Source organism: Melitaea cinxia, chromosome 14, assembly GCF_905220565.1.
Source record: "Melitaea cinxia chromosome 14, ilMelCinx1.1, whole genome shotgun sequence".
In the NCBI taxonomy this organism is placed as follows: Eukaryota; Metazoa; Arthropoda; class Insecta; order Lepidoptera; family Nymphalidae; genus Melitaea; species Melitaea cinxia.
The window spans coordinates 10,259,304-10,273,719 of NC_059407.1; the positions used below are offsets into that span (position 1 = coordinate 10,259,304).

The following is a 14,416-nucleotide window of genomic DNA, read 5'->3' on the forward strand; positions in this document are numbered from 1 at the left end:
TTTATGTTACGATAGAAATATTGTATAATCGTTTTAGGAATAGGTGTCAAAACGATGGTAAAAGCAGACAATAATATGTCTGTTTTATATCTGCAGCACTGTAAACATATTGATAATACCTCAAGAAAAACTTTCGAGTTATTCATTTTTTTACTTTATGGGGAAAAATAGAGTTATTAATATTGTTCGATAAAAATATATTTTAAATTAAATGTTAAAGATTCATGAGACTATTATAACGACTACTGCAAAATACTATACAACCGCAATTAGCTATCAAGTTCTGTTTTTCATGTGGATTACTTACAATAAGTTTTGTAATACATATCTATAGATATTTATCCCAATATTTCCAGCTCTATAATTCACATGCCACTAATACTCACAGATCATCTAAAAGACCAGCCTGTGTCAATTAACATGGAACTCGAGCACTTAAATTAAAAATGAATGTTATTAGTCTCCCATTAAAGTTCGGTACATTCTCGGGCGTACTACAGTCGATTTGTACTTTTTTTTTTGAACTAAATATAAGGAATGCCAGTGCGCGAGTACCTCGGGCGAGTTATCAGTAGCGGTGCGCATGCGCCACCCGTAGCGAGCAGCTTTCACCGTACTCAAAGGCTCCGCACCGGCGCGCATGTTTATTAAGTTAACCCTTTTAACAGGAATTCCCGAGGTTTTCGTTTATGTCGCTATTAGTGCCCACTTACATTCATGCACTCAGTTGTCGTCTCTTCGTTGTTATTTGGTAACTCTCTCAGCACTTGTACAAACAGAGCTCTTACATTTTATTAACTTTAACATAACTTATGTTTATACTATTTTTTTGTCATGCTAGTTGTACGAGTAGAAGTAACTAGAATTATGACGATCATAACGTGAGATAACTTATAAATGACTCCAATGCTAATTGAAGTACAGAAACTCTGAAGTATGGTAATGATGTACTCCACTATGGCATTACGTAATTGTACAGACGATGACCTTTAGCTGTAGGAACAGTTGAGTTTAACGGTGACGGAGGCTGTACAGTTAGCCGCATTCCTAGAGCCGACCGGGAACGGCAGGTGCAGCGGGGAGGGAAACGTCCTCCGCTGGAATGTTCGTATCTTCCTCCCACTTAATCACTAGGCGACCGCGTCGTAGCGAAACATCCGTGCTTCACTTGTTTTGGATGACGCTAGAGCTGATAAACAATCTCGTTTAGTAAATATACGAAACGTTACATTTGTACTATCTTGATATCAAGCGACAAACAATATGCAGAATAGCATTGCGTTCGACTTAGTCATCGTGTGATTCAATTCAATTATTTAGGCAGATTTTATCGTGCATTCGAATCGTTCGCATGGTGTCGCAAATGCCATAAGTGAGATTAGGTCCTGCGTGGGCGAAATATTAATAATAATATTGTAATAATATTGTAATACATCGTAGTCTGAATGTCAATATCGCAATGAGCGGTGATTATTAAATGCGGTGATTATAATAAACGAAAATGAACCTGTTTCTTCAACCATTTGACGTCTTTGAAATTTTAATAATTTATTGGAGTAATTAAAAGTTCCATTTTATGCCATTTTTGACTTCAGTCTCAACATATCAGTTAAGTCTATTTTTTGACTGCGAAATATCTAATCTAGTGTAAAGCGATAAAATTCAGTCTTTGAAGTTGCAATACCTAGGAGTTTTTGTCATCTTACAATTATTAGTGAATGCAGTTTCAAAAGACACGCGTCGGTTCCAAGTAATTGATGAAGATTTCGGAGAAAGAGCAAAGTAAAGAAGAAAAATAAGGAAAGCTGATCCCTCATATGGGATGAATTGCTTGGAAGAGAGACAGAAAGAGAGAGAGAGAGAAGGGGAGATGGAGTTTTATGTTTGGCTATGCAAAAAAACCTAAATACCGCTTGAACCATATATACAGAATACCAACCATCTTAACTTTTAAATATCTCATAGGGAACGTTTAAAATTGTTATTTTCGGTAGCAATAGTTCTATTGAAGGCAATTAAATAATTAATATGTAGTCAGTATATTATAATAGTCATTAAATATTTAAAAAATGTTATAACTCCATTTACTGCCCATCATAGGAGTCAATTCCTTAAGAACTTAAGATTGATACATTGACGATTAGTGATCATCCAAAAAGTACCTACATACATATTAGTTATACGATATGCTGCTTCGGTATATCTTATAATTGTGTTTGGTCACAAACTAAAAAAAACCGACTTCAATTACGTCGACATGTAACGTAATTTTAGCCGAAAAAATAGTCACGTAAAAACGCGATATTAAAAATTACTCAAAAATTAGAGATCAGATCTTAATCTAATATAAATTGGAATAAAAGACAAGTATCAGTTTTTTGATAAAACAAGAATAATTAAAATCGATATAGTCAATGAAAAGTCATGCGGTATACCTACCTACAACATAGATCGACGAAAAAATAATCAAGTAAATACGATTTATAAGATATAATTCGAAAAGTACTTGTCAGATCGCAATTAAAATTAAACGGGACCACCTTTCGATTTAAAAAAATCATCTAGATCGGTCTACCCAGTCAAAAGTTCTGAGTTAATATGCATAATAAAATAGAATCGAGTTGAGAACCTCCTCCTTTTTTGAAAGGCGGTTAAAAAGTGTATCGATTCACGAACAAGCATAGAAAAACATCTTACATAACATAACAAAAATACCCGTTGCATTAATTAAGACGATGTTTTATAAAATTTTATTTAATCATTTACGTATCTAACTTTCTTATTTTCCAATAAATAAATAATAAAGTATATTATTTTGTTTAGAAACTTGGCGCTTGGGATTGGCATCCAGAATTTCCCAGAAGGCCTCGCAGTCAGCCTACCACTGCAGTCTGCCGGGTTCTCTGTCTGGAGAGCGTTCTGGTAAGTATTGTTGAAATTACTAGTAAAACAATAGTGTAGACTAAAAAGTCCCTACTGTTGATCAAGGCCCCTTTTCCTATTAGGCAGCCGAGTAAAATCTTCGTCCGCTACGTTTCTCCATTACGGTGTAGCTGATATACATCATACATTTGTCGAAATTGCCCTATACACTATCATAGATGATTTTCGCTTTTTTTTTCTTTACATGACAGAAATAAGAACATACTTCTCTTCAATTTTATAAGCTGATGAATTTTTTAGTTTGTTAGAACGCGTTAATTTTCAGTAAAATGAATATTATAATGAAATTTAACACCGATAAACTGCAAGGAATGTTTAGTTGTTTTCTGAAACTCAGCCATTTTACAAAACTCTAATATAAAAATATGTATTCGATGAAAATATGGTTCAGATAACACTTGAAAACAGAACGTTTAATATAGTATAAATAATAACAAAAATATTTTCTGCTATTTTGTATTGCAGCTTACAAAATTATTCATATCATGAACCCTAGATGACGACAAATTATTAAAAATGCTAATAATTTAATATTTTGATGAATAACCGTTGTATTTACAGAAAATATTTAGTCTAGAAAAAATATACTTTTTTTATGTACCTAGAGGAAGTATGAACATATATGTATATAGGATGAGCTTAGCGCGAATCGCTCGGTGGCTAGATGTAGTTGAGAATGCGCTCGCGTCGTTAGGCCGAATGCCAACACAGCCAGACTGGCCGACCTCATTCCTGCTCAGGCTAATTCATTTAGCCAGCTCCGACGTTCCTCACATGCTCTGCTTATGTTCTTTATTCTAAGCCTCATTACTCTCCTGCGTTTTGTAACGATTATATCACCTAGGCTGACGCTTATTCAGACATATTTCAGACATCAATAAAATATCACAATTTGTTCAACCGTACACGCCGTAATTCCACACATAAAGAACCTTCACATTTAATCTAATGATTGATCAATACTATTTACAAAATCAAGTGTAATGTGTTCAACATACCTCGATATAATCCGTTTCATTTAAATTCAACGTCTAATCCGCCCGTTCAAAGAAAATACTTATGTCGAAGGAAGAATATTCAAATTGTCGGAGCAAAAGGTCACATCTGCTAGTGTAGGTACTACGTGCACACATTGTAAATGTTACCAAATAGGTAAAAGTTGTAAATAGTCGCATTCTGTCGTGTAATCGGAATGCTGGCGCCGTCCTGCCGTGTGGGCGCCGGGACGGAGCTTCGGAACTGGATATGATACTCCTCGTATTCCTTAGCATTTTTTTTAACTTTTTCATCAGATAATTGTAATATAATATTTGATAATAAATAGTTATCAATCTCAGATAGTATCGATTTTATAATTTTTATATTGAAATCTGTAGGTAATTAAAATAGTTGACTACTTAGTCCTTCCATGTGACGAGGATTTAAACAATTTTTCCTGTTTCTATTGTTAAAACAATTGTATTAACGATATTATACATTTTGTAGAATCGAGTAGTTTGTGAATATGATTTACTGTGTACCTATATAGATTTTAATTAAGTATAGTTATGAAATGTTTGCATATCATAGAATAACAGTCTGTTTAAATGTTGTCTGTTTCACATTAAATACTCGTAGATACGACTGCTAATGCAGCAAGATTGTGACCAAAAATCCAACTTGGAACAGAAAAAGAGCGATAACCTTTTTACCCTACTACATTTTTACCATACGACATACCCCACCAAACCCTATGATAAATAGAAATACAATAGTTGTATACGCGTTTTTGAGTTTAATAAAATTTTGTTAGTTTTTGTTTGTTCTACCAATAAATTTACAGCTAGCTATCCGATATGTAACGGTATAAAAGCTTTTGGTATGTTTCTTCCCGAGTACAAATTTTTTCGTCTTCCTTAGAAGGACCGGACCAGGCATGCCTGATCAGGACTAGATAAGGCATGTAACGCAGATGATTTGTCTGGACCTGATCAGGATGAGATGAGATTTTCTGATCTCTCTCGGACCCGATCAGGAAATCTCATCTCATCCTGATCAGCCGATTCGGTCCGGTCCTTTTAAAAATCACGAATGTATATTCTTGAAAAAATTGTTTAACAAAAAAAAAAGCGAATTGATATTATAAATATGTTACTTAACAAAATTATTATGATATTTATTTCCGTTTATTTTTTCCAATGTATTATTTATTTATGTTTTTACTTTAAATATTAATTATTTTTATTTATTTTTATGTTATTAATTAATTATTATTATTAATTAAATTTTATTTATTAACTTCTTATAACTAACTACTAATTAACTATTTGCTATTACTTACGACTGCTCCAGTGTGTAGAAATGGACTTCCTGCTAGACTGTCCTGAAAACTGTATATATGTAGGTATACTAAGTGCGCTTAAAAACATTAATAGCGCGATTCAGGCTCAGTTCACATAATTTTTTTCAGACTATCCTGATCCGAACCGGACCGGGTCTTGATCCAGTATGCCTTACCATACTTGATTATATTTCACATCAGGCTATCCTTGTCTGGACCAGACCTGGTCCTGATAGAACTTGCCGGTCCAGATACATGATCTGATTGAGTCTGACCTTTTTTCTAGTCGGGTTTGTTTTACCCTCACACTTTCGTTTTATATTTCGAGTACACTATTCGCAATATGTAGAAGCAAAACCTGCAATTTATTATTTAAGGTGAATCAGGCAAAGATTTACGGCTCATAGATTATCTGATAGCCTAGCTGTGACTTATGTGGAATATAAATTTTACCAACAATCGGAGAAACAAACTCTCAGACTTGACTAACAAGGGGTTGCGGACTGTGTAGCGCATCAAGTTGTGTGATTACGGAACATCGAGTAGCTGGCTTGAATTATGTGTCTACTAGGTTTATGACTGTTAATAATTGTGTTTGCTCGCAAACGAAAAAAAAACCGACTTCAATTACATCGAAGAGTAATACAACGTAGATCGACGAAAAAATAGTCAAGTAACTACACGTTATCAAAGATAACTCAAAAATTAGTTATCAGATTTCGATAAAATTTATATGTGACCACATGATAAACATCAGCTTTCGATTAAATTAAAAATTATCAAAATCAGTATACCCAGTAAAATTGTTATTGTGGATTTTCGAGAGTTTCCCTCAATTTCTCTGGGATCCTATCATCAGATTCTGGTTTCCTTATCATGGTACCAAACTAGGGATATCCCCTTCCCAACAAAAAAAGAATTATCAAAATCGGTATATCCAGTAGAAAGTTATGCGGTATAATACAACGTAGGTCGACGAAAAAAGCGTCAAGTAAAAACGCATTATTAGATATAACTCGAAAAGTAGTTGTTAGATCTCAAATAAATTTAAATGGGACCAATTGACACATACCACCTTTCGATTAAAAAAATTTTTGTCGAAATCGGTCCACCCGGTCAAAAGTTCTGATGTAACATACGTAAAAAAAAAAAATCAGTCGAATTGAGAACCTCCTCCTTTTTTGGAAGTCGGTTAAAAACTGAACAAGAGCTCCGCATATAAAACCCAAAAAGGTGGAACTAAATCGCTGAAAGAATACATTCTTTGTTTCTCTATCAATTTTTATATATTTAAAATAGATAACAGGTATTAGTTATATCAAGTCTTTTACTACAGTACCTACTGTGACAGAAGAGAGTGTACTGATGCCATTATTTTGAAATATTATAGATTTATCGGAGATACAATCAGATAGCTTTATTACCTGCCATTTGTATATTAAATAACTGAGGCAAGGCAAGTAACAGACTCTTTACATGAAACAGTCATAAATCAGTCTCTTGACGAGGCTCAAGCAACCGGGATCAAAAACAAAGATAGAGGGCGTTTTGCCAGCAACTATACTCTTATCCACAGACCCTAAAGAAGGCGTTCAGAAATTAATATAATTTTTTTTTATAAGTAAATAGAGACAATCAATTACAATATATATCTATATATAGACCAGAAGGACGAGTAACGCAGTCTTTGTAAGAGAGTTTAAGGTGCTCTAAGGGAACAGAAACCTAAATTAAATAAATAAATAAATATCATATAACAAACACACTCGGTCGTCTGTTCCTATGGTAAGCAACTTAATGCTTGTGTTACAGGTAATAGCCGACTGTAATAACTATTTTTTTTTTTTTGATAAACATACATCGAAATAATACATATATAAATATGTAAATACAAATGTTATATTACACCCAGACTGGCGGGAATCAAACCCGCAACCCGCAGAACAGAAAGCAGGGTCACTACAAACTGCGCCAACTTGCTGGTAAATTAGTTGCTGATGATGATAATGTATTACAATATTGCCTACTTTTTAGAGTTCCGTACCTCAAAAGGAAAAAAACGGAACCCTTATAGGATCCGTCTATCTGTCAAGACCCTTTTTTCTCAGGAACGCGTGAAGGTATCAAGCTGAAATTCATATCAAATACTCAGGTTTACTGTCCCTTGGAGCTGTAACAAAATCAAACTTCTAAGCCAACGCAATCAAAAGATACAGCCATTTATGCTGCAAATTTTTGACGCTCGCAAGGGAATCAAAACCTACAGGTTATTTCCCGTGTACTCAGAATCTTCAATTTTGGTACGAAGCAACGTCTTGTAGCTGTGCTAAATAAAAGTTTTCGAAAAGCCTAAATTTTTAATTACAGCATATAATATTTTTAATAATTTTATACCCTATACGTACTAATACATAAACGCACTAAGCGATTCGCTATTACATTCTTGATGCGTACGGCCAAAGAATGGAACTCTTTACCAGCGTCTGTGTTTTCGGAAAACTATAACCTGGGGATCTTTAAGTCGCGAGTGAATAGGTTACTTCAAGGTAAGCGTGCTCCATCTTAGACCGCATTTTCACTTATCATCTGGTGAAATAGTGGACAAACGAAAGCCTATCATTGTATAAAAAAAAATTGTTTGTACGGAACCCTCAGTGCGCGAGTCCGACTCGCACTTGACCGTTTTTTTTATTAATAATAGAAATACAACAAACTTTTGCAACGTGAATTGTATTTGTGTAATTTATAATTTACTGTAACTATAAATGTCACGTGGTCCGTATAAAATTAAAAACAATAAAAATTGAATAACCAGTAAAAATAGTAGTAGTAGTGTTCCTACGCAAGCACAAAGACCACTTGAAGAGTTTATCTTTGCGGTATGGTGATGTGTCCTCACGCGCTCGCGTTAACAGAATATATGTAGCGCAAGGAAAACGCAACTTAATTGGTAATCCTTTTAACTGAATCTGATATTAATCATCACATCATCATCACAGCAGTTCACACCAAAAATGGCGTGAACTCGTGTGTTTTGCCTATAGTTATCACGCTGGGCAGGCGGGTTGGTGATCGCAGGGCTGGCTTTGTCGCACCGAAGACGCCGCTACCCGTCTTCGGCCGGCCTTTTAAATTCCAAGGTACTAGTGGAATTGTGTTATCCCTTAGTCGCCTCTTACGACACCCACGGGAAGTGAGGGGGTGGCTATATTCTTTGATGCCGTAACCACACAGCAGCACACGTAACACACTGATATTAATATATTTGATCAAATTTACATATCTCATTTATGAATATAAGAGTAATAGTTTATTCGGCAGTTTTTTTCTTTTCAAAAGAAATTTATATGTTTGATGAAAGTGAGTTTTTTAATCGTTTTCGATATTTATTTTCACTGTCACTAAGAAGATCAGTCAAAAATCAAAGTGCGGTTCAATTAAATAAGACAGTAGGTACAAAGTGTGTCCGTAGTACGTACGTGTAACTATAGAGTTGCATTTACATAGCTTATAAAGTTTTCAAGAACAACTGCCTTCGAATTTGTCACAAAAAAAATAATGTACTAAATCACGTCATGTTGCTTATTTCCTTTTCACGATTTCTTTATGTAAAGGAATGTTAATGATTAAAGGGCAGTTTTGCATTGAAAGTGAATTCAATAATAATTTTTTTGAAAGATACTGATGGAAACTTCAACTACTACTGTGACTCTTTTTTATACAAGTACGGTTAAAAATTTACAATTATCATACTGTAATCACACTCGTAGCTCTAAGCCTTTAGGGTTCCCTAAAGGCTTAGAGCTACGAGTGTGATTACATAGGATAGGCCTCTTGCATAGCTTATAGTGATAAATGTAGAACCAGAACTATGCAAATAATTTCACATATCAATAATTGCAGCCTAGTCTATGTGTTAATTAATAGGGAATCATGCTCAGAACATTGTGAAGCTAGTTTGAATTATACCAAATTAATCGTTAATTGTGAAAAACTGTCGAACCGGATTAACTAGTTTGTTCTTTGTATCATAATTATCGCTTCAGCCTGTAATATCCCACTACTGGGCATAGGCCTCTTTTCCCATGTAGGGGAAGGATCAGAGCTTAATCCACCACGCTGCTCCAATGCGGGTTTGCGGATATCATAATTATGTTAAAATATAAATTTTATGCTCAATATCATTATCACGATAAAATAAATTATTATTATATTGATGTAATTTTTCGAGAAACACTTCGCTTTATTCTTAGTTCGATTTCGTATAAATTAATTTGACTTCCTTATCGTATCAGTTTTTTTTTTGTCTCTGTTTTTTAGTTTCGTTGTTCTATTTCAACTTCACTTTAATTTATATTAAATATTCACCACTAGCTAATGTTATTCTATCATATAATAAAAAGACTTAATTGAAAAATATTCTTTATTCAATAAAAAAATATTTTACTAAAATTATTAGGGTAGGTTAGAAAATTAATAAACTCCGCTCAATAAAATTTATGATACGCTTATGGACATCAGTATTACTAATACCAAACACAAAGAAACTTGAATTTTTATATCCTACTTATGAATTGCGATGTTTAATTTTTTTTTTTTTTTGTCTTAACTCTCAATAAACGTGAAGACACCTAAAAACTCGACCAAAGTGGTTTGAAGTGGTTTTTATTATTTTTGTTGATTATTGTTTGTTAGATGATAATAACTACATTATTTTAGTAGTGCATAGCTCTGTTGATTTTTATTTGATTATGACATAATCGAATTAAGTTGTTTTGTGATCCATTGTTGTAGACAATGCGTCTAGGCAAAGTTTCTCATCGCTGACTCATTACTCACGGATGACGTAGAAACGTCATTCATACCTTACGTACCATGGTACGTTTATGTATAATATTTTAAGAAACATTATGTACTATTAGTCTCGTTTTGAGAACTAGAATGTAATCATTTACATTTCGGAGTATCGTGACGTGGTGATACAAAGACGTCCCCGAGCAAACTTCAAGCGTCCATAAGTCGATGTAAGTACTAGCGTCCAATCGGTCACTCTCGGTGTGGACCCGAGAAAGTTATCTATGTCGAAATTTGAGTGTTGCGTGAGTCTGATGTGCGATGTGTCGCTGAGGTGCCTCCGAGTCTGGCGCAGTGCGGCAAGCATGCGGCGGCGCGCTGTCTGCGCGCTCTTCCGGACCGCACCCGTCGGACCAGTCGCAGCGCACCGCCCGCTGCCCGCCTCGGGCGATCGGCCTTCAAAGTTAAGTAATTAAATCGAGAGAGCGGCCGCAGTGGCTGCCGAGCTCGCTGCGGCCCGCGTTTAGCCGGTGGGCCCCGAAGACGCGGTTGCGGAAGGCGCTACCAGCCTTGATGGCGCTGATCTGCGCAATCGTGGCCGGTTTTCAGTGCGCATATTGCGTTGTTGCCGCGCCTAATCTTCTCGAATGTCGTTCTAGACTGCTCGATTGCCTTGTTTTTTTGATCGATGACGTCCTAACAACCAGCTTATGCGTGGGAAACAGCCATATCGTACTCAAACACAACTTGCTACTAAACTATCAAGCGCTGAAATGATTAAGAACTATATTTTTGTATCTTTAATGAAATGCTAATCGATGTTCATATACGAACATACACCTACCGTACATATGAATGTATACCAAACTAATAAAAACTACAGCATTTCTCAGTCATGTTAATCATATTTTTAAATATTTTGTTTGCTAATATCAGCTTCAGAGTAAATATTTATAGCAGTAAGGTTAAGGTTTTTAAGAGATGCTTTTTTAATGATTTTTTCGGATCCTAACCCGCGTTTTGGTTTAATGTCGCTTGCTTGGTATACTTACCTTATATCTGAAAGACCCAGAAAATATATTTTTTTTATCAAAAGCTGCTGTGCCCCCTGGTTTCACCTACGTTAATTTAAGGGAAAAAATAGCCTTTAGCCTTCCTCGGTAAATGTACTATCCAACACGACAAGAATTTTTGCAATTCGAAACCAGTAATTCCTGAGATTAGCGCATTTAAAAAAACAATAAACAAATTCTTTGGCTTTATAATATGAGTATAGCTATACAGCATCTATACAGATATACAATCTATCTATCTATGCAATCTATACAGATTTGCTCGCAAAAATTGTCGTCTGTAATATAAAATGTTTGGTTATTTCATATATATCTGTGCGGTAGCTTGGTTTCTGCGTAAATCTTGTTTTCACGGAAATTTCGGGATATAAAGTAGTCTGTATAATGCTCGACAACCTCCTCTATCTTCTAGTGAAAATCCTATTAAAATCGGTTCAGATGTTCCGAAGATTAGCCCTGATATACAGAAAGACAGACAGACAAACATTTTAAAATCGTTTGTTTACGTATTGTGTAAATTTCTAAGTATAAGCACTTGAAAAAAAAAACAGTTATTTTGAACTTACAGACAGACACATCAATTTCATTTATATGTATAGGTGTATATATTTTAATTGAAAAATTAACATAATAATAATAATAATATACTTAATTGCAAATTGAAATAAAAAACAAAATTTACTTATTATTTAATAAATTTACATTGCAAGAAATTATAGTCACAAATTGTACAATCGGGCGATGAGCAATCTCTTCCAGATCTCACTCTCCTCACTCTATCACTCTCCTTCTGAGGTATTGCTTTTCAGCAGATGGAGCATGGAGTTCTGCAGAGGCCGATGGTATATAAATATAAATAAGTAAAAAAAAAATATATAACAATTATAAATACATATAAACATACGTACACACATAAATATGAACCTTTACATACACATCAACATATAAATACAATAAGCGGATATATAACTTCATGACAAATTTTATGATATTTTATTAACTGATTGATTTATTCCTTTTCATAAAATGAAGAAACAAGATATTCTCTTTAAAACGTACTATAAACTGTCCGACTGACTATACATTTTTTAAATTGTCCAACATACCGAAGTTATGTTAAAACTTAACATATAAATAAATAAATAAAAAACTTTATAAAGCCTCGAGAATTAGATAACAGAGGAATGCATCGTTACATTTTTTGAAACTCGATAAACAAACATCTCGTAACTTTTATTCAAATTCAACATAGTTATTGAGTGAGGGGCATCCTGTTTTATGGGTTGTCGGCGACTCAACAGTCGGACGATTCTGCGAATCAGTGAATATTGTCGCAAATTGCCGCTTTCGCCACCCGCTGAATAATGCATGCGATAACATAACATCACGTCGCGCACACACCGCGCGCCTGCCTGCGCCCGCGACGTCGCCCGCTTCGCTCGCCATCGAACTTGTTTGCCCGACATTCCTCCTAGCTGCCTCACGAACTTAATGTACTCTAACGAAAGTTTCGACTTGTCCAAGTGCTCGTTATCATACCCTTATACAATGTCATCGAAACTTTCCAATTCGTCCGTTCCTTTTTGAAGCCGATCGGCCGATCGGCACGGTCTCGATCGTTTCTGCCACATACGATTAGTGTAACGGCTCCATTAAAGTATTAACAGTGAGAGAAGAGTCTTAATGTTCTCGGTTGATGATGAGCTGTCAGCGGTGGTCGGAATGGGTTGGGATTGGCATGGCACGGCGATGGCGGCGTTTCCCACAACGTCGACTCGTCGACCAGTTCGACGGAATGTGGTCGCGGCACCGGCCCGCACTTTCACCAAAACAATTCGTTAGCGGCCTCTTTCGCCACCGCACCGCGTGCCGCGCTACCCCGCGCCACCCGCACCACAGCACTAACTCACCTCGCTACCCAAACACGTGAAAATTAACAACATACAGCACTTTCCAATACCTATCTATGTTTTCAAATGTTGACGATAAACTTACTCGAGAAACATTCGCGTGATATATCTTAACTTTTCTTTGACAACGATTTTAATTTCAAATCATGCTGCGAGCTTTTTATGAGTTATCTAATCGTAAGAAAAAAATGCTAACTCTTATTTTAATTTAAATCAGAATAAATAAAATTATTGAAAGTAACAGTATGTTTTATGTTTAGGTATAGTGTACCATCGAGTGCTACTACCGCTGCAAAATTTACCATTTTGCTTAATGTTACGTACATCCTAACAGTTACAGACGTTTAAAAGTGAACTGACTATATTATTCTAGATAATAATTTCATTGATAATAATAATTCACCTTAGAAATAGTTAGCGAGTATTTGCAGTTATGTACCTTCGACTTAGTGTTGATTCACGATTCAGCCTGTAACAGCACACTACTGGCCATAGGCCTCTTTCGCCATGTAGAAGAAGGATTGGAGCTTAATCTACCGCGCCACTGCTGGTTGGCGGATATGTTTCCTACTATGACCAACAATCGCTACACGCTTACGGGCAAGCTTCTTAACGAGCTCCCCGAGGTGTGATGGAAAGACCGGCAAGGACAGACATCCAAACGGAAAGAAATATTTGTACAAATACAAATAAATACCCATCATCAAATACAACTACACCAGAGTGGTTGTTAGTGTGTGTTAATGATTTACACATAGACATTACTTTGCTTTGCTTCCTTCAGTCTTTAACTCAATCGTAGTATACGTAGTTACTTCTAAGGATTACATTTTGAGGGTTTCGAGATTTCATAATTGCCCTATATATATGTTTCAACTATGCTCATGATAATATATACAATATCGGTATACCGTACGAGGTACTTGACGAAACTCTTCACTGTTAATTTATGGATCTAAAGGCTAAATAATTACTTAATTTTTCTTTCTGTATCTCGTTGGTATCGTCCGTTATTGCTGATTTCTAAGTTGGTTGTAAGTTTGCTCAGTACCAACACACAACGCTGCAAGAACAAAATGAATACCTTATAAACTACTGCAACATTAAGGACCTCACTACGAGTATATTTGTGATCGAAACATATCTGTAAAACATTCGCGCCTTGTTCCCGCCAGCGATAAAGTTTATAGAATTTTCCTTCCTTTCCATTACAATTTGTCTTATATTTTTAACCGCTTCCAAAAAAGGAGGAGGTTCTCAATTCGACTGTATTTTTTTTTGTGTATGTTACATCAGAACTTCTGACCGTGTGGACCGATTTCGACAAATTTTTTTTTAATCGCAAGGTGGTGTGTGTCAATTGGTCTCATTTAAAT

The 14,416-nt window shown here is 35.3% G+C and overlaps 1 protein-coding gene across 1 annotated transcript in view; it reads left to right on the forward strand.

The window, feature by feature from the left end:
- LOC123659998 (zinc transporter ZIP11) overlaps positions 1-14,416 on the forward strand; it is a 66,891-nt gene that overhangs the window by 40,266 nt on the left and 12,209 nt on the right. Inside the window, exon 5 of the mRNA XM_045595147.1 lies at positions 2,824-2,922. Coding sequence (XP_045451103.1) covers positions 2,824-2,922 — 99 coding nt within the window. The remainder of the gene's footprint in view (positions 1-2,823; positions 2,923-14,416) is intronic.